General features: G+C 53.3%; 2 protein-coding genes across 2 annotated transcripts in view; both read right to left on the minus strand.

Moving 5' to 3' along the window:
• ZNF385C (zinc finger protein 385C) overlaps positions 1-20,047 on the minus strand; it is a 41,631-nt gene that overhangs the window by 4,997 nt on the left and 16,587 nt on the right. The window contains exons 3-5 of the mRNA XM_052657985.1: positions 7,359-7,507; positions 5,422-5,532; positions 3,676-3,841 (exon numbers count right to left, since the gene is read on the minus strand). Of these exons, the coding sequence (XP_052513945.1) occupies positions 3,676-3,841; positions 5,422-5,532; positions 7,359-7,507 (426 nt within the window). The remainder of the gene's footprint in view (positions 1-3,675; positions 3,842-5,421; positions 5,533-7,358; positions 7,508-20,047) is intronic.
• C19H17orf113 (chromosome 19 C17orf113 homolog) lies at positions 9,116-12,316 on the minus strand. The gene is made up of 2 exons (XM_052657984.1): positions 11,774-12,316; positions 9,116-10,600 (listed from the first exon to the last, which is right to left on the minus strand). Exons 1-2 carry the CDS (start codon positions 12,314-12,316, stop codon positions 9,116-9,118), a joined length of 2,028 nt encoding a protein of 675 aa, XP_052513944.1.

Raw genomic sequence — 20,047 nt, forward strand, 5'->3', positions numbered from 1 at the left:
CTGCCTCTTGAGAAACCTATATGCAGGTCAGGAAGCAACAGTTAGAACTGGACATGGAAAAACAGACTGGTTCCAAATAGGAAAAGGAGTACGTCAAGGCTGTATATTGTCACCCTGCTTATTTAACTTCTATGCAGAGTACATCATGAGAAACGCTGGGCTGGAAGAAGCACAAGCTGGAATCAAGATTGCCGGGAGAAATATCAATAACCTCAGATATGCAGATGACACCACCCTTATGGCAGAAAGTGAAGAGGAACTGAAGAGCCTCTTTATGAAAGTGAAAGAGGAGAGTGAAAAAGCTGGCATAAAGCTCAACATTCAGAAAACTAAGGTCATGGCATCTGGTCCCATCACTTCATGGGAAATAGATGGGGAAACAGTGGAAACAGTGTCAGACTTTATTTTTGGGGCTCCAAAATCACTGCAGATGGTGATTGCAGCCATGAAATTAAAAGACACTGAGTCCTTGGAAGGAAAGTTATGACCAACCTAGATAGTATATTAAAAAGCAGAGACATTACTTTGCTGACTAAGGTCCATCTAGTCAAGGCTATGGTTTTTCCAGTGGCCATGTATGGATGTGAGAGTTGGACTGTGAAGAAAGCTGAGCACTGAAGAATTGATGCTTTTGAACTGTGGTGTTGGAGAAGACTCTTGAGAGTCCCTTGGACTGCAAGGAAATCCAATCAGTCCATCTTAAAGGAGATCAGTCCTGGATGTTCATTGGAAAGAATGATGCTAAAGCTGAAACTCCAGTACTTTGGCCACCTCATGTGAAGAGTTGACTCATTGGAAAAGACTGATGCTGGGAGGGATTGGGGGCAGGAGAAAAAGGGGACGACAGAGGATGAGATGGCTGGATGGCATCACTGACTCGATGGACGTGAGTCTGAGTGAACTCCGGGAGTTGGTGATGGACAGGGAGGCCTGGCGTGCTGCAATTCATGGGGTCGCAAAGAGTCGGACATGACTGAGCGACTGAACCGAACCGAACTGAACCTACCGAACATAAAAGTTTGGCCTAGCCTACCTTAAATGTGCTCAGAACACCTACCTTAGCTTACAGTTGAGCACAATCATCTAACACAAAGTGTATTTTATAATAAAGTGTTGACTATCTCATGTCATTTATGGAATACTGTGTTTGACAGTGAAAACCACATTGCTTGCATGGGCACAAAATGGTTCTGTGTCAGTTGTTTACCCTCCTGGTCACGTAGCTGCTGCTTTCCAACATCACAAAAGAGTACGTACCTCTGTCATACAGAGTGAAGTAAGTCAGAAAGAGAAAAACAAACACCATACACCAATGCAGATAGGTGGAATCTAGGAAAGTGTACACATGAACCTATTTGCAGGGCAGGAATAGAGACACAGAGGCAGAGAATGGACACATGCGGAGGGTGGAACAAGTTGGGAGATTAGGACTGACATACGCACATTGTTGCTGCTGCTAAGTCGCTTCAGTCGTGTCCGACTCTGTGCGACCCCATAGACGGCAGCCCACCAGGCTCCCCCATCCCTGGGATTCTCCAGGCAAGAATACTGGAGTGGGTTGCCATTTCCCTCTCCAGTGCATGAAAGTGAAAAGTGAAAAAGTGAAGTCGCTCAGTCGTGTCCGACTCTTAGCAACCCCATGGACTGCAGCCTACCAGGCTCCTCTGTCCATGGGATTTTCCAGGCAAGAGTACTGGAGTGGGGTGCCATTGCCTTCTCTGATACATACACTACCATGTGTAAAACAGACAGCTAGTGGGAAGCTGCTGTATAGCACAAGGACCTCAGTTCCGTGCTCTGTGGTGACCTGGAGGGGTGAAAGGAGGAGGGTATGAGAGGAGGGCCCAGAGGGTGCGGATGTATGTACACAGAGAGCTGACTCACTTCCTTGTACAACAGAAGCTAATACAACATTGTTATCCTTTTGGGCTCCAAAATCACTGCAGATGGTGACTGCAGCCATGAAATTAAAAGACGCTTACTCCTTGGAAGAAAAGCTATGGCCAATCTAGACAGCATAGTAAAAAGCAGAGACTTTACTTTGCCGACAAAGGTCCGTCTAGTCAAAGCTATGGTTTTTCCAGTAGTCATGTATGGATGTGAGGGTTGGAACATAAAGAAGGCTGAATGCCAAAGAATTGATGGTTTTGAACTGTGGTGTTTGAGAAGACTTGAGAGTCCCTTGGACTACAAGGAGATCAAATCAGTCAATCCTAAAGGAAATCAGTCCTGAATGTTCACTGGAAGGATTGAAGCTAAAGCTGAAGCTCCAATACTTTGGCCACTTGATGCGAAGAACTGATGCATTGGAAAAGATCCTGATACTGGGAAAGACTGAAGGCAGGAGGAGAAGAGGATGACAGAGGATCAGATGGTTATATGGCATCACTGACCTGATGGACATGAGTTTGAGCAAGCTCTGGGAGTTGGTAATGGACAGGGAAGTCTGGTCTACTACAGTCCATGGGGTTACAAAGAGTCGGACACGACTGAGCAACTGAACTGAACTGAAAACAACACAGTAAAGCAATTATACTCCAATTAAAATTTAAAAAAGAGTATGTACTGTAAATCTCTAGCCCAGAAAAGATCAAAATTTGAAATTGGAAGTCCAATTTCTAACTGAATGCATATCGCTTTTATACCATGCGTGCTGTGTGCTAAGTCACTTCAGTCACACCCAAATCTTTGCGACCCCATGGACTGTAGCCCAACAGTCTCCTCTATCCATGGGATTCTCCAGACAAGAATACGGAAGTGGGTTGCCATTCCCTTCTCCAGAGGATCTTCCCGACTCAGGGATCGAACCCCTGTGTCCTGCATTGCAGGAGGATTCTTTACCGCTGAGCCACCGGGGGAAGCCCTGGGAAGTCAAAAGATCATAATCCAAATCATTGTGAAGTTGGGAACCATCTGTATGTCATTAACCAAAACCAGGTGAGACTAATCTCTGGTGAGACAAGTCAGGTTCATGGTTATCCTGGCGGAGGGTTATAGGTGGTTGAATAGCATCACCCCCAAACTCACGTCCATCTGGAATCTCGGAATGTGATCTTATCTGGAAAGCAGGGTCTTTGCTGATGTAATTAGTTAAGATGAGATCAAACTGGACTAGAGCGGGCCCTAGGTCAGTGACTGGTGTCCTTCTAAGATCATGTGAACATACAGGCGCGAGGGAGAAGGTGATGTGAGGGTGGAGACAGAAGGTCAGAATGTGGCCAAGGACTGCTGGCAACCACGAACCTAGAAGACGGGGACGAAACAGACTCTCTCTCTGCACCCCGGGAAGGAACCAACCTTGCTGACACCCTGTTCCAAAGGTCTGACCTCCAGAAATTGAGAAAATACAGTTCTGTTACATTCAGCCACCCAATGTGCGGTCATTCGTTATTCCAGGCCTAGGAAGCTAACAAGGTAGTGACTGGGAGAGGGCCTGAGGAGTGGGGGGGGGGGGGGGCGGGGGCAGTGCTTCTGGGGTGCTTGTGACATGTTTCTTGACCTCAGCAGATTCGGGTTGGAAAATCCGAGATGCTCTTCCATGTGGTGTGCGCCTCTTCCTGGACAGATGGAATACTCCAACACAAGCGGGAATAATAATAAGCAGAAAACACTCAACCCCTTGTCAGAAACCAGATTTGGAGTGGGACAGGGGCGGGACAAAAGTTCAGGACTGACCTTTGCTGTGCAGCTCTTCAGGGGCTCCACCGGCTGGAGTCGGGGTAGGGGACACCAGCGTCTCATCCTGGGTCAGGGTTTGCGGCCTCTGCTTGCTCTTGGCGGCTTCAACAGCCTTGAGTTTTCTGGCATGTTTGTGGCCTTTGTAATGTGCTTCAGCCTGGTTCTGGGGAGGGGAGAGCCTGGAGTCACCATTCATTTGCTGCGTCTACCTTCCCCATCCATGAGCTGGCATGTAGGGGGCAGGTCAGAGGGAAGCAGGGCTCCGGCCACACAGGGAGCAAACCCTTGCCATTGTTATTGTCATCATAGCACGTGTGTGGGCCCGAGGGTTATAGAATGCATTCTCATACATGAACTCCTGGGCAAACCGCCACCGCCTTCCAATTCTGCCTCAGCGCCTTTTTAGCTGTGCATCTTTGGGCAAGTCACTACACCTTTCTGAGCCTCAGTTTCCTGACTCATAAGCTTTGGGATGATAATACTGATTTCACAGGGTTGTGAGAATGAAAATGAGAACATGAATGACAAGTGAAAGCGAAAGTGTTAGTCGCTCAGTTGTGTCTGACTCTTTGCGACCCAGTGGACTATACCCTGCCAGGCTTCTCTGTCCGTGGGATTCTCCAGGCAAGAATATTGGAGTGGGTTGCCATTCCCTTCTCCAGGGGATCTTCCCGACTCAGGGATGAATGACAAGGGCCTGGTACAGAGAATAAGTGCTCATTGAGTGTCAGTTACTAGGTTTATAAATGCATGAGTGGGAAAACAGAGCAGTCCCCATGCTTTAGGGAACATACACTCCAGATCATTCATCCTTCTGTACATGTTTTTTAACAAATAGTTCCTGAGCATTTGCTATTTGCCAGGCACTGTGTTGGGCCTGGCATGAAAAATACATGGTTTCTTTATCAGAATGAGTCTCTCCGTCCATCACTTGCATGACCCATGTAACCTGAAAGCCTGGAAGGAACCCGCAAACCTGGCCTGTCCACTAGGGATTCCTGCTTGTTGCTCCCCAAAGTAGGAAAGAAGGCCCTGTGGCCCCTCCTTAGGCGCTTTCACAAGAGCAGGTCTGCCAACAGCATCTCCCCAAACTGCAGCAGTTGCCTGGACAGAAGGCAAACATTCCCTTGGAGGCCAGAATGAGGCTTCCCTACTCTCTAGGGGCAGGCCCTGCTAGGAAGTATGTGGACTGTGGGGTCAGCCAGGCCTGGGTTCAAATCCCAGCTCTGCTAATTACCAGCTGTATGACCTCAGGCAAGTCACTTAACCTCTCTGAAGCTCAGTTTCCTCATCTGAGAAATGAGACTGAGGATGGGACCTTGAACCATCTCACAGATGTATCATGAGAACTAATTAAGAGGATAGACACAAACAGATGCTGTAAACTCTCAGGTGTGTTAAGAACTCAGCCCCGAACCAGAACCGATGGTGCCCCCTGGGACCCAGAGTAGGGAAGGGCAGCCTGCTCTCATCAGAAGGTTCCAGAACATAGGAGCGAGGCATAGGGGGAGGAAAACAGAATCCCAGGGGAATGGGCTGGGAAGGGGCACAGGAATCTGGAGAGAGGAAAGGATGGGATGGATAAAGGGCCAGGAGCGGCTCTTCCTCAACAAAGGACAGAAAATACAGACCACAGTCCCTTTGCCACCCCTATTCCTCCAGGCAGGAAAGACCTGGAAGCCAAGGGTCCAGCCCACTCCCTGCCCAGCGCCCCCCAAGCCTGTCTCCACAACTCCCTCTCACCGCTGAGTTGAATCTCAGGTGACAGATGTTACAGGAAATGAAGAGCTTCTTCTTCAGGGGAGAGGGGACCCCAAATGTGTGGCTGATAACAGCTTTCTGGACCGGGTCCATCTGTGGAGGGGGTGGGAGGGCACAGTAACTGCGGGGTCAGCTAAGTAAGGTGGAAGGGCAGTGCCAAATGCCCAAAACTGAAGTCGATGCAGGAGGGCAGTGGTCAGCCCATAGGAAGAAATTTCCTATGTCTGTGGATATTAAACACTGGAAAAGAAAAGCCTCTTCCCTGGCTGACTCTCTTAGACGGCCTAGGCTTGTGCTTGGAGGCAGGGGGATGGCCACGTGACTTTTGTGATCTTGAGAAACACAACCATGGCCTGGTGATCACAATGGCTTCCCTTGCTGCCCTTCCGGTCTCTTTTTTCCCTCCTTCATGAGAATCACATCTACGTGTGCAGAGAGTTGAGGGCAGGGAGAAGTGGAGAAGGGAATTTGGAATTTCCTCCCCCATAACCCAGCCTTGTGCTGGGCCTGTGGGCTGGGGGAGATAAAGCTTACCCTATCAGTTCTGCCGCTGTCACAGGGCCTGAGAGTGAGAGCCACAGCCCAGGGGCAGTGGGGGACCTGGCTGGGGGTGGGGAGCAGGGTTAGCAGACAGAAGCCAGAGGGTTCCCTGAATAGTAGGGTCATTTCCCTGGAATATGAATTTGTATTCTTTTTCTTTTCCTTGTTTTAAATAATTTCTGTTTCTTCTATCAAACCAAGTCTTTATGTTCCCTTTTCTCAAGGGCTGGGTTGTGGTGTCAAAAGCAGAAGTCGTTGGGGGCTTACTTGTCAAGAACTTTCCAAACCTTCCTGAGAGAGAAGAACACAGGCTTTGAGAGAACAGCATGGTTTCAGAAACTTCCCTGAGACCAGAAAGAGGTTCTAACCCTCACAGCACCCAGGGCCAGGGGCTGAGGTGGGTGGGTGGCGGGACGGGACAGGATTTCAGGGGAGAATGGCCTGCAGGGCCCCCAGGGATGAGAACAGCAGCAGATTGACCCCCTCGTAGGGACCATGTGCCTGAACAATGAGCATGTCAGCAAGTGGACAGTGGGGACTACAAACCAGAGGACCCCCCCCCCCCCAGTTGTCTTGGGCTCCTTAGGATCTTTGAACAACCCTGGAGGGTGGGAAGGAAGGGGCTCCCAAGGGTGATTAGATAGAGCTTCCCACCATATTGTCAGGATGGGGGGAGGCTCATCAATGATTACATTTGATTTTTCAAAAAAATTTTTAAAATGGTCGTATACCTTATAGCTCATATAGTGAAGTAAATTTCAGATTTACACACATACATGGAAATACTAGTACACAGACTAGTAGGCAGACACACAGCACATAAAAGTACAGGTAGTTACAAATCACAGAAACAAGCAGAAAGATACACACTCACCTGCACACCAATGGCACACATCCAAACCATATGAAAACATACACGCAGAGGCCAGACACACACCAAACACATACACAGTCGACACACAAAAACTCAGATACCCAGGCATATACACTACATGAAGACAACTACACAGGCATAAAGAGTTCACAAGCACACGTGCACAAACTCACACCCGTAAATACACACAAAGTCCTACAGAGACAAACTAAAACAGAAAGGCACACAGACATACACAGATCATCCACAGATGCCCCTTTATGAAAACTCGATGAAACCTGCAGCTCACAGGCCCTCCAGGCTCAGTTGCTAGGGGAGAAGACAGTAGCATCCCGGATATTCTGGCCTAAGCAGGAGCTGGGCCCCATTTTGGGAGGACCTGGTCACTCGGAGGGATGTTGCTCCTGGTTGGACCCAGCTTCTAAGAGCCGGCCCCTGGGAGCCCACCTTCCCAGCCCACCCCCATGCTGGGTTGCACTCCCACCACCCGCCCACCCAGCCGTACCGTGCTGAAGTTGGGGAAGAGACTGAGCGGGGTGGCGCCATTGAAGTGGAAGGTGAGCAAGTGCTTGAAGTCCAGCGGGGGCTGCAGAGGCCTGGCGGGCAGGGCCAGGGAGGCCAGCAGCGGGCTGGGGGCTCCGGAGGCCGGGCCTGCTGCAGGAGGAAGAAGGGCAGGGTCTGAAACAGGGGGTTACAGGGCTCGCTCCTACCTCCACAGCCAGAACAAGAGGTTGATGGGCTTCTTGGCTGTGGAGCCAGGGCGGAAACTCCCATCTCCACGAAGCAGCGCTGGCTAAACCCAGGGTGATTACAGCCCATTTCTGCGCCTCTCCCCTGCACCACAGGGGAAGGGGAAGCAGAGGGCCCACAGTTCTAGGCTCCCAGCCCAGGAGGATGACCACCTCCCCCACAGGGGCAGCATCATGGCCCCAGTGAACCCCAGAGGGGAGTCGGGGCGGGGCCCTGATACACACACCACCATGGAGACTGCACGATGCACTGGGTTTCCACTTTATTGCAAATTAAACCCAAGCCTAGAAGACTTGGAAAGGCTAGCCCCATCCCCTCTCACTAACTACTCCCCTCCAGATCCCCAACAACACTCACAGCAAGGACTGACAGGGGATAGGAAACCCCCCAGAATCTGAAGGGATGTGTTCCCCAACTCCGACGAGGCCCCAACTGCTCTCCACTGGAGACAAAAGCCCTCCAACACCCCTGGGTCAGGCCTGAGCCCGGTCCTTGGGTTCAACCAGTCCAGCACTGTGGTTTATACAGTCTTTGGTCTTAAAGGTCTGAGGCAGGGGCCTGGGTTCAATCCCTGGTCAGGGAACTAAAATCTCAGCACTGCCAAAAAAAAAAAAAAAGAGAGAGAGAGAGATCTGAGGCAAGGGCCGGGGAAGGTTAGGAACTTGGAGAACAGCCAGACTTTGAGGAAGAAAAAAATTAGAAATAAATTCAGCCCATTTGGGACTTTTTTGAACCCTGTTGTTGCAAAAGCAAAAGAAGTCCTTTTCGATTTTTTGTGTTAACGCCAGGGAGGCTAGGATAGATTTATTTCACATTGATACATATGTATGTCTATGTGAAGTTGCTTCAGTCTAGTCCGACTCTGCCTCCCTATGGACTCCCAGGCTCCTCTGTCCATGGGATTTTCCAGGCAAGAATACTGGAGTGGATGTCTACGTACAGCCAAGTACAGAAAAGTCTCAGGCAGCCTGTTGGTGGAGAGGGCACCTCTTACTTCCCTTGAGCTTTTTCACAGAGAGGGTGCTCTGCTGTGTCAAAAATAAAGACAGTCATTTTTTCCCCCAGTCATATCTGAAGAGAAGATACGTTGCTAGGAGCAGGGCTAACAGTCAAGGACCCAGTCTCCCGGCCTTCAACTCCTCAACTGCGGAGGCTCTGTCTTCCTCCTTCCAACCAAGACCCCTCAGCTTTTCCAGAGAGAAAACTTGAGTGGAGTTCCGAGGGAACAGGGCGAACTACTCCCCACAGAACCGGAAAGGTCAGGAGTGATATTTAGGGTGCCGGAGACCCTAGCACCTCTGCCCACGGGCCCAAGCCCCCACTCGCACCCCGGACCCAGTCCCTCTTCCACATCCCACTGAGCCGGATTAGTACTCAGCATGGAGCCGAGGAAGCCCGGAGAAGGTGGGTGGGAGGCCACAGTTAGGAGGTAATCTTGCTAGGTCAAGTCTGGCTTGGCCCTTAGCGAGTCCAGGGCCCCAGACTGGCTGGACAGAGGAGAGGAGGCCGCTCTCAGGTGAGCTGCGAGCCCTGGAGGCCCTCGCCCCACCCGCTCTCTAGGAACTCCACCGCCAGCGCAAAGTCAAACTCGTGCAGCGGCGGCCCATCTACCGCGATCTTCACCGCGGGGCCGCCCCGTCCTTCCCCTGCCCCGCCAGGCCCCCACCACCGCAGCTCCCTGCTGCGGCCGACCTTGTCCAGGAGGCCGGCGCCCGCAGGCAGCGCCAAGGCCAGTGCGGCCAGGGCGGCGAAGTCGGGGAAGAGCTCGTGCAGTTCTGAGCGCGCGCACGCCAGCTTGGTGCACAGGGCCCGCGGGCCCAGCCGCCCCAGGCTGCACACCACGCGCTTGAAGAGCGCGAAGTCGCCCAGCGCCCTCTGGCGCACCACAGCGGGGGCGAAGGCGCGCAGCAGGACGCGGAGTGCCCCCTCCCCGTGCGCGCCCAGCTCCTCGGGGGCCTGCGGGTAGCGGCGGGGGTCGAAGATGGCCGCGAAGGCGGCCACGGCGTCCAGCGAGGGCCCAGGGTAAGAGTCCCGCAGCCCCCTCCGCATGGAGTCCAGGAAGGCCCCCCGCAGCCGCTCCAAGCCCTGGACCGCAGTCTCAGAGTAGCCCACCAGCTCCACGCCGCGGTAGGTGCAGCGGCCACAGCCCAAATCGGGGCTGGAGGATGCCAGTTCCTGCAGGAAGCCCTGGAGGCGCGCCCCACCTGAACTGCACTGTGCGTGGAGGGAGGCTGTAGCTGCCATCACCAGAGGCTGCAGCAAGGCCAAATCCGGCTCTTCTGGCTGCAAGACAAGGGCCAGCTTCTGCACGGAGGGCAGAACATCCAGCAGGAGGTGGGTGAAGGCCACAAAGGTGAACTGGCGCAGGGCGAGGGCCAGCGCCCTTGTGGTAGGCGAGGCTGGGGCAGAGGCCTCCAGTGTGAGCACCAGGCAAGGCCAAGCCTCAGCCACAGCTTCCACCACAGGCAGCAGGGAGGCCCAGGGCACTGGCCGTGGTCCTGCCAAGTCAATAGCTGCAAGGTCCAGTGCCGCCCTGAGTTCAGGGACCACGTGAGAACTGGGGCAGCCGTGCAGGCGGAATAGGGCATCCAGTACACTTTCATATTCACCTAGGTAGGCAGGGGGCTTGGGGTCTGTCCGGCCAGGGAGGCAGTGTAACTCCGTGAGCAGTGGGCAGGCGGCCTGGAGCTGTGGGCGCACCCTCCCCAGGCGGTCACTGGGCAGGCTTGAGCTGAGCCAGGCCAGCTTGGATGCAGACACGCCGAAAGCCTGCAGGATGTCCAGGACTTGGCCAGCGGTGGCCTCGCCTTCCTGTAGCTCCACACTGCCCAGAAAGGTGGTGGCAGGCTGGCCATCGCAGGGGGACACTGAAGTGACAAACAAGGCCAGACGATGGGACTCAGGCCAGTCCTTGGTCTCATCCAACACCAGGCCCACATACGGGGATGCCTTCAGGCGCTGACGGGCCTCTGTGTGCAAGACACTGGCGATAGCCACCTGGGACAGCCAGGGAGAGAAAAAGAGAGGACAGGGTTAGGCTTGTCCTGAGAAGGGGAGGCAGACGGGATGGGGTGAAAGAGCACAGGCCTGCGGTTGGACAGTCTCGAGGACTAATCCTAGCTTTGTTACTTACTGGCTGTGTGACCTTGGGCAAATCATTTGACCTCTCTGTTCATCTCTCAGTTGCCTTGAGGCTAATACCTGCCCCCAATCTCCTTAAAAGGTTGTTGTGACTTACCAATTTTTTTTTAACTTACACCACACTGCTTCTGTGATCTAGTTCCCCAACCAGGAATTGAACCCGGGCCCTCAGCAGTGAAAGCTTGGAGTCTTAATCACAGGACCTCCAGAAACTCCCATCCATGTAATCTTTTGTTGTTATGTTTACAAATGTGAAAGTGCTTTAGGAATCATAAAGATTCTAAAGCATTGCCCCAGTCAGCCCTGTTCTTGGGGGTCTCCCTCTGCTCTGCTGCTCCAGGATTAACTGATATGTTGACTGCCCACAGGTTAAACAGGGCCCCAGCTGTGTGCTGTTTGTCTCTCATCTCCGGTAGGATGAGATCCAACCTCTTCACCCCCACACCAGCCCCCAGGACTCATAAAGCCAGTACCTAGGACAGAGCTACATGAGTGCACACGTCCCCAGCGGCCATGTGGGTGATACTGAGTTTCAAGAGGACCAGGGATAAACCAAAGGGAATGGGGAAGCCCATGCCCTGCTCTCCAACTCCAGAACTTCATGCCCTGACTGCACAGGACCTAGTTTCTCAGCAGAAGTCAGAAGTCCACATTTTTATATGGAATGTCTTTTTTTTTTAACTTGGAGACTAGTTTAAGTCTTTCGAAAATACTGTGAAAACTACCAAAACATGCCTGTGAGCCAATCAAGCCCCCAGGCCACCAGTTTGCAACCTCTGGCCTAGGTAGTAAGCCAAGCACCCCTCAGCCCCCGAGGACAGAGCCTGGTCCGGCCTCTTCACTGTTAGGCGCCCCGCAGCTGGCCTGGGGCCTGGCACCTAGTATGCCCTCAGTGCAGGCTCTGATGGGTGAAGGTGTGAATGAACTGCTTTGGCCTCTTCCCGGGGACCTGGCATGCTGGTGCCATGCCCAGATGGCTCGGTGTCCTCCCTCCTCAATCCCTCCCCCACAGCCCTGGCGGCCACCCACCTGCATGTCCCTCACCCTCCTGGGGCTGTAGTAATCGCCATGCTCCATGCCCAGCAGTGCCTGGCACAGGTTGAATCTCTGCAGCTCGAGCAGGGCAGAGCAGCGGTCGTCAGGCACTTCCTCCTTGGCCATGCAGTACACTGTGGTCAGCACGGCCACTTTAGCTGGGTCTGCTTCCACCTTGACGCCCCTGGAGCTGGGGGCTGTGGCCAGGCCTGGGCAGGCCCCTCCGCCCTCAGCCTGGCCCTCAAAAGAGGGCTGGCCCCGGTTGGCAGCCAGAGCCTGGCGGTGGGCCCCTGAGGTCACGTGGCGCAGCAGGGCGTGGCGCTGGAAGTTGTCGGTGCCCACGGTGAAGGCATTCTCCGCTTTGCCATGCTTGTTCCGCACCAGGGCCTGGCGGCACTCGAGGCAGAACATCAGCTTCCGCTCGTAGTCAAAGTCCAGCCAGGTGAACTCCTCTTTCCAGTGCTCGTTGAAGTAACGCTTGCACTTCTTGTTGGAGTTGGAGGCCTCTCCAGCTGGTTTCTTCCCTGGGGGCACCATTCCTCTTCGGGGGGTCAGGGCACCCCCAACCCCTGCCCAAAAGCTCTTGCCCCCCAGCCTCCCCCACACACCAAAGCACCTCCCTTGACAGGGGGAGTTTGTAGGGAGCCAGGAGGGGGGCAGCCCGCCAGGATAAAGGGGACCATTCATCTAACTTAGCCAGGAAAGGTTACTTTCGCTCTGCTGGTGGGAGACTGGAGGTGAAAGAAACAAAGGAGAGGTGTTAGGAGTCCATTGGGGGTTACGCTGCCCACAGAGCACTCCCTGACCAAGAGGTGGTTTGGACCCAGTGGGAAAGGGCTACTGGGAGTTGGCCATAGAGTGTTATCCAAAGTGGGTCGAGGTATGGGGGGTCCCAGCTCCCTGGAGAGGGTCTCCCTCCATCCAGGGCAAGGCATCAATTACTGGCACCACCTACACAACTTTTTAAGTGTGGGGACTGAGTCCTGGAGACCAACAGTGTTTCTCCGGGCTCATGAAGAACTCGTGACTGAATCCTGACACCTTGCCCAAGGATAACTGGTGTCTTCAGAAGGAAGTTAGCAGCTAGCTCTCCTCCCAGAGCCACAGGACTGAGAAACAGGATTGGTTTTCTCTGGAGCTTCATTCCCTAAAGACACACATGGATACACTCATACACACACCAGTAGTGCAGTTCTAGGAAGGGTAGCCCAGATGTGAGGTGAGGGCTGGGTCCCAGACTGAAGGCAGTCAGCTGGTTGCCCTTACCTTCCTCACTTTATCACCACCCCTGGTGCTAGAGGAGAAGGAGCAGTTCAGTCCCAGAAGGCCACGCCAAATGATGGCCAAGACCTGCCACCTCTGCTTCCTAATTCTCTCTCACACCTGCCCTTCCTCTCTGGGTTTACTGATGACAGCAGCAGTCACTACCATTTACTGAATGTGAACTGAGTCAGGCCCTGTGCTAAAGGTTGTGATGACACCATTAGGAGACTAAGATTACTCTTGCAAGTATAATCCTCACTTTGGACAGGAGGAAACTGAAGCTCGGGGACTTTCAGGGACTTGCCCAAGGTTTGCCAAGCAGTAAGTGGCTGAAGTGGAATTATTGGGTTGGCCCCAAAGTTCATTTGGAGTTTTCCCCCGTAACATCTTGGGCTTCCCTGATAGTTCAGTTGGTAAAGAATCCACCTGCAATACAGGAGACCCCGGTTTGATTCCTAGGTCAGGAAGGTCCACTGGAGGAGGGATAGGCTACCCACTCTAGTATTCTTGGACTTCCCTTGTGGCTCAGCTGGTAAAGAATCCGCCTGCACTTCAGGAGACCTGGGTTCAATCCCCAGGTTGGGAAGATCCCCTGGAGAAGGGAAAGGCTACCCACCCCAGTAGTCTGGCCTGGAGAATTCCATGGACTGTATAGTCCAAGGGGTCACAAAGAGTCGGACACGACTGAATGACTTTCACTTTCCCATAACATCTTACAGAAAAACCCGAATGGACTTTTGGGTTAGTGCAATAGAACCCGAGTCCTCCTGACCCCACAGGCCACCCTGAGACCCTGGCCTGCACCGTCTCGTCTGGATTATACAGTGGCCTCTGCCTCTGCAGTGGTTCCCCCACTCATACCTCATGAAACAGCCAGAGAGCAAGGCCACACACAGATCTCACTATGTCACTCCCATGTCCACGTCTTCAGCGGTGTCCCACTGCCTAAGTCTACATACCTTGCCACGAGCCAGAGAGGCCCCCCTAACCTCTAGACACCTGCAGAACCTTCCTCACTTCTGTCTGCTAAGCCAGATCCAGAGGCTTACTGTGACCCACACACATTACTGTTAGGTTTGCTCCTGCCTCCACACCCTGTGCCTGGAACTCCCTTTTTCCCTGGCTGTTTCCCATTCCTTCCTGGAGAGCAGCTCAGGCATCCCTTCTGCCACCCGATCCATCCCCCCAACCTGGGTTGGTACCTGTCCTCTTTGTTGTTTAGTTGCTAAGTCGTGTCTGACTCTTTTCCGACTCTATGAACTGTAGCCCGCCAGGCTCCTCTGTCCATGCTATTCTCCAGGCAAGAATACTGGAGTGGGTTGCCATTTCCTTCTCCAGTGGATATTCCCGACCCAGGGATGAAACCCGCATTTCCTGCATTAGAAGATGGATTCTTTACCACTGAGCCACCAGGGAAGCCCCACCTGTCCTCTCATCACCCGTAATTCCCCGTGTACCAGTCTTCATAACACAACACAGTGAGCACAGGGATCCTCTGTGTAACTCTGCACTTGGTTCCTGAAAGGCCAAAATCACATTTATTCATATATTATTTCTATAACTCTAGGTTCTTGTGCATGCAGCTGGCTCTCAGCAAAAGTTGATTGCTTGAAAGAATGAAAGGATTTATTTTGAATGTATGAAACAACTTGTTTCTGAGACCATTGGTTTAACTGAGTCTAAACTCTGAGAAAGCAGTGACTGTATTGCCCACCTGATATTATTCCCAGAACTCTATGTAGAACCTGGCACTTAGTGGGTGGGTACAATAAGGGTTGCTGCTGCTGCTGCTGCTAAGTCACTTCAGTCGTGTCCAACTCTGTGCGACCCCATAGATGGCAGCCCACCAGGCTCCAATGTCCCTGGGATTCTCCAGGCAAGAACACTGGAGTGGGTTGCCATTTCCTTCTCCAATGTATGAAAGTGAAAAGTGAAAGTGAAGTCGCTCAGTCGTGTCCAACTTTTAGCGACGCCATGGACTGTAGCCCACCAGGCTCCTCCGTCCATGGGATTTTCCAGGCGAAAGTACTGGAGTGGGGTGCCATTGCCTTCTCTGACAATAAGGGTAGATGGGTAGAATTCCAGGGGGAACCCATTCAGTATAAGGAGAAACATTCCCTGTTGCCCGAAGTGGGTGAACCCTGCTGGTCCTCTTCCCCTGGATCGTAGAGGGGCAATTGGTACTGCTCATCACACCGTCCTGAGACACACTTTTCTCTGACCTTCCAGGATCCCACACCCCCTGGATTTCATTGCTTTCATCAACCACTCCTTTGATGTCATCTCACCCTCTTTTTCCCAATCTCAAACCATCCAAAGAGTCAGAACCATTTCTGAAGGACACTCCTCTGGGCACCACACCTCTCTATCCAACTGCCTTCCTGGCTTTTCTAGACAGATCTCTCCTGCATCTGTCCCTACAACATCTGTTCCTCTCCCAGGCTCCCTCACTCAGAAAACGGCCCATTCTCCCACCCAGGTGCTCTGGCTAGAAACCTGCCTGTCCAACCCCCACTCTCTTCCGCATTAGGGCCTGATCCAGCCACAGGTCCTATTGAGTCCACCTCCTCTATCTACCTCTAACTCCTCCCTCCTCTCCATGCCACTGCCACCATCCTTGTCTAGGCCACCATCCTCTCTTGCTTGGACTATGGCAGTTGATTCCCGATGGCACTCTGGGTCTCCACTCTTACCCTGCTCTTGGGTCAGAAACTCTCAATACCAGAGGGGGCTCTTTAAAATATACCACTTAAAATCCTCTCACTATTGGGACTTCCCTGTGGTTCAGTGGTTAAGACGTGCATGCATGCTAAGTCGCTTCAGTTGTGTCCAACTCTTTGCAACCCTATCGACTGTAGCCTGCCAGGCTCCTCTGTCCAGGGGATTTTCCTGGCAAAAAAAAACAAAAACAAAAACTGGAGTGGGTTGCCATGCCCTCCTCCAAGGCATCTTTCTGACCTAGGGATCGAACCCGCATCTCTTATGTCTCTTGCATTGGCAGGCAGGTGCTTTACCACTAGCGCCATCTGGGAAACCCCAGTGGTTAAGACGCTGTGCTTCAAATGCAGGGAATGCAGGTTTGATCCCTGGTCCAGGAGCTAGGATCCCACATCCCAAAGAAAAAACCAAAAGCCAAACAAACAACCCACTCTACTGCCCATTGCTCTGAGGCCAGCACCAGAATCCCTTTCTAGGTGTGCCAAATGCTCAGGCACTGCTGACGTCCCTAGGGGACACTTGTGCCTCCCTCTCCTTCCAGATACACTGATCTTTACTCAGAGTGCCAGAGTCCCATCCCCAGGACCTCTGCACATGCTGTGCTTTTTTCCAGAATGTTCCCATTCTCCCTCCCAACACTTCACCTGTTCTACTTCCCCTCTGTCTTAGCATCATGGCTGCTCTTCAGGGGAGGCTTCGCTAATAATCCTGTCCCAGCAAGTCCCCTTATTCTCCGTCAGTAGCCCCTGTTCTTTCCAACACGCTCCCCAAAGTTTATAAATCTGCTTATTTCTGTGCAATTTCTATTGCTTGCACTCTTGCTGTCCACCCACCCATTCCCTCCCACAAATTCCCTGAGGGCAGGAAAGGTAATTAACTTGTTCCTGTCTGGACCTCAGAGAAGGGAACCATGCCTGGCACCCAGCAGGTGCTCCAGCAGATTTGAGAAGTAAACGGGTAAGGAAGCAGGAGCTCTCCAGCAGAGACAGTGATGGAGTGGGCCCCTGGGCACCTGTTGGGCAGCGAAAATAGCCACCTTGGACATCATTTTCTCCTAGGTCCCATGCTGCTCCTGTGGCCTTGTCCAGTCTACCACCCAAAGGATCTCAGAATGGGGAGGACGTACAAAGCCAAGGTAACATCCTTCTGGAAGTTTGTCAGGGCCTTTCCTGTACCTAGAAGCTATCCCATTCTGCAGAGGGATAAAACTACTGTGAGACCTAGGATGTTCTTGAGACAAGAAACACAGAGTAGGGAGAAAGGAGAACTGGGAAGATGAAAATTCTGACACTGCACTGTCCAATAAGGTAGCCACCAGCCACATGTGGTGGTTTAAAATTAATCCAAATTTTAAATCTAAAAGTTCAGTTCCTCAGTCACACTAGTCATATTTCAACCTCTTGATAACCACGTGTGGCTAGTGCCTATCTTATTAGATGGCCCAGACAGAGAACATATACACATCCCAGAAAGTTCTATTGAACAGTGCTATTCCAGGAGATCCTGGCAAAAGCCATTGACATTCCCCCACCTCAATGGGACTCTTTGCTTGGTTCCTGAGGGAACCGGGCTGGGTGGGGCCGGATGTAAATAAGACTGACTATGTGACCAAGGCTAACCAGGAGGGTGTACCTGTTGCAGACCCAGGTGGCCTCACACTTCTCCACACCCTGGCCAGCTGGATGGGGGCCCATGAGGTGATCACGTGTTGGCCGGCGGTCCCCACTCCATCCTTGTACCAAAGCCTCAAACTGAGTGTTCATCTGGCTCTAGGATGGGGGTCCCCAGTCCCCTGCTTAGGCTTCTTTGGGCCCCTTCCTTTCGGGATCCCACTAGAAAGAGTTCCCGCTTCAGGCAGGGTAGGGGCGGGTGTCCCCTCTCCCACCCCGCAGGCAGCCAGGTGAGGTCGGGGTTCCCCGCACACCCTTGCCCAACCTCCCCGGGCCGGGTTGCGGAGGGCTGGGGAACTTCCTCTGGGGGGCGCGCGGTGGAGGAGCCCTCCGATGGGTGCCGCCCGCCCCGCGCCAACTCGCCCGCAGGGCCCCCAGCCCCCGTCGCCGCCCCCTGCCCGGAGGCTCCGGGAGGGGGCGCCCCGCCCGCCCGGACTCACGGAGACTCGGGAGCCACCATCTTGCTCGGTGGACGCTCTGGCCGCGGTCTCCTTGGGCTCCACTGAGCGACAGCAGCCACTAGCGGTAACCCGGGCGAAGAGGCGCCAGCGGCGGCGGGAGCCGGGGTCGCCGGCAGGGCGGCGGCGCCGGGGGGGCTCGGCCGGCCGCTCCCACCGGCCTCCGCTCGGACTCGCGGCGCGCACTTGGCCAGGTGTGACTCTCTCACCCGCCCCGCCGCGCGCGCTGCAGCAGGAGCGACTCAGGTTAGACCGCAGGAAGGATGCTCCGCGCCAGTGGGAGGGACAGGAGGCATTCATTCATTACAAGTATCCGTGGACGCCTAGAGGAGCTCACGGGTGAGAGCCAAACAGGTGGAGCGCTAGGGAGGCTATACTCTGGCAAGGGCTCTCAGAGTGATGAACAAAATGCTTTGGGATCAGGGGAGCAGGCTGTCAGCTGAAAAGGTTACCGGCCTGGAGCAGCAATGAAGTTTCACAAAAGGGTCAGTGAGGTTTTACCAGGGGAAGGGCATTCCAGCAGCGGGAATGGCAGAGCCCTGAGGAAACCATCAAGAAGTTCAAAGTTCAGCACAGGTTCTCAAAGGTCAAGATAAGGGCTTCCCTGGTAGCTCAGTTGGTGAAGAATCTGCCTGCAATGCAGGAGACCCGGGTTCTATCCCTGGGTTGGGATGATCCTTTGGAGAAGGGAAAGGCTACCCACTCCAGTATTCTGGCCTGGAGAATACCATGGACTGTATAGTCCATGGGATCTCAAAGAGTCGGACACAACTGAGAAACTTTCACTCACTCACTCACTTGGTGTGGAAGCTCTACAGTGAATGCTGCGGATTTTGATCTAGTCTCCTAGGGAAATCTCAGGAGGTGGGTGAGATGGGAAAGATCGTGGGGGATCTTAGTTCCCTAACCAGGGATTGTACACAGTCCCTCAGCAGTGAAAGGGAAGAGTCCTAGCCAGGGAAAATGGAAGTGAAAATGTTAGTCGCTCAGTCATGTTTGACTTTTTTTGCAACCCCATGGACTGTAGCCCACCAGGCTCCTCTGTCCATGGAATTTTCCAGGCAAGAATACTGAAGTGGGTGGCCATTCCCTTCTCCAGGGGATCTTCTTGATCCAGGAATTGAAGCCGAGTCTCCTGTATTGCAGGCAGATTCTTTACCATTAGGGAATTCCCAGGAAATCAATGTTTTAATCTAATGATCCAATGAGTTACTTGTAAGAGGGATGACAGAAATGGGGTGGGTGGGAGGAGGGACCTCTTCCTAGAACTTTCAGAAATCCAGGAGACCCTCTCCACTGTGTGGGTTCCATGCAGGAGGAATGTGGGGTTGTAGCACCTCCTTCCTCCCAGACCTGGAGGCCTGCAGGGGAGCTTCAGAGCTGAACTCTGGGGCCTTGGCAGCCCAGCACTTAGACTCATTTTCCTCACCTGTGAAGTGGGAGTTACAGCTGGTAAGGAGGAACGGGCAGGACAGGAATGGGTCTGAGGACCAAATGCAGTGCTGGGTGTGGAGGCCATTTGCAGAGGAGGTGCCAGGGCACTTGGTGACCCAGTCACCCAGTCAGCACAGTCACCCGGGAATACCTTCCAGCCCCCGCACAACTGGGTACACTCCTCTCCCACTCAAGGCCTAGGGCACACATTGAGGTCAGGGCATCTCAGGCTGGGAGCTCCCCCCAATCCCCTTCACACCATGCTGCTCTCTGCGCCCACTATCTGCCTCTGACATTCGCTGTGCACCTTGGCACCCAAGGCCACCGGGATGACGCATATATCATGGGACACACACACACACGTGTTGCCGTTTGGCTTGTGGGTACACTCAGACAAAGGGAGACACCCCTGTTCTAGGATGGTCCCACACAGCCTGATAGGTCTAGAATTCTGCACCCCCAAAATGGCCAGGTATGTGCTGGAGGGTCCTGGTTAGCATCTTTTAAGAGTAAACATTTTGATTTTATTTATTATTATTTTTGCCCCACAGCCCTGTGTGTGGGATCTTAGTTCCCCGACCAGGGATTGAACTGCCCTTGGCAGTGAGAGCTCAGAGTCTTAACCACTGGACCCCTAGGGAATTCCCTAAGTTAGCATCTTGCAACAGAACAGTCACCCTGGCTAAGTGTCTCAGAGCAGCCCCTCCTCCCCGCCTCCATGGCCA

Source organism: Budorcas taxicolor, chromosome 19, assembly GCF_023091745.1.
Source record: "Budorcas taxicolor isolate Tak-1 chromosome 19, Takin1.1, whole genome shotgun sequence".
Taxonomy (NCBI): domain Eukaryota; kingdom Metazoa; phylum Chordata; class Mammalia; order Artiodactyla; family Bovidae; genus Budorcas; species Budorcas taxicolor.

Coding starts and splice junctions, on each gene's coding strand:
- C19H17orf113 (XM_052657984.1), bottom strand. CDS start 12,316: ATGGTGCCCCCAGGGAAGAAACCAGCTGGAGAGGCCTCCAACTCCAAC. Junction 10,601..11,773: donor GGAGGGTGAGGGACATGCAG/GTGGGTGGCCGC, acceptor TGGCTGTCCCAG/GTGGCTATCGCCAGTGTCTT.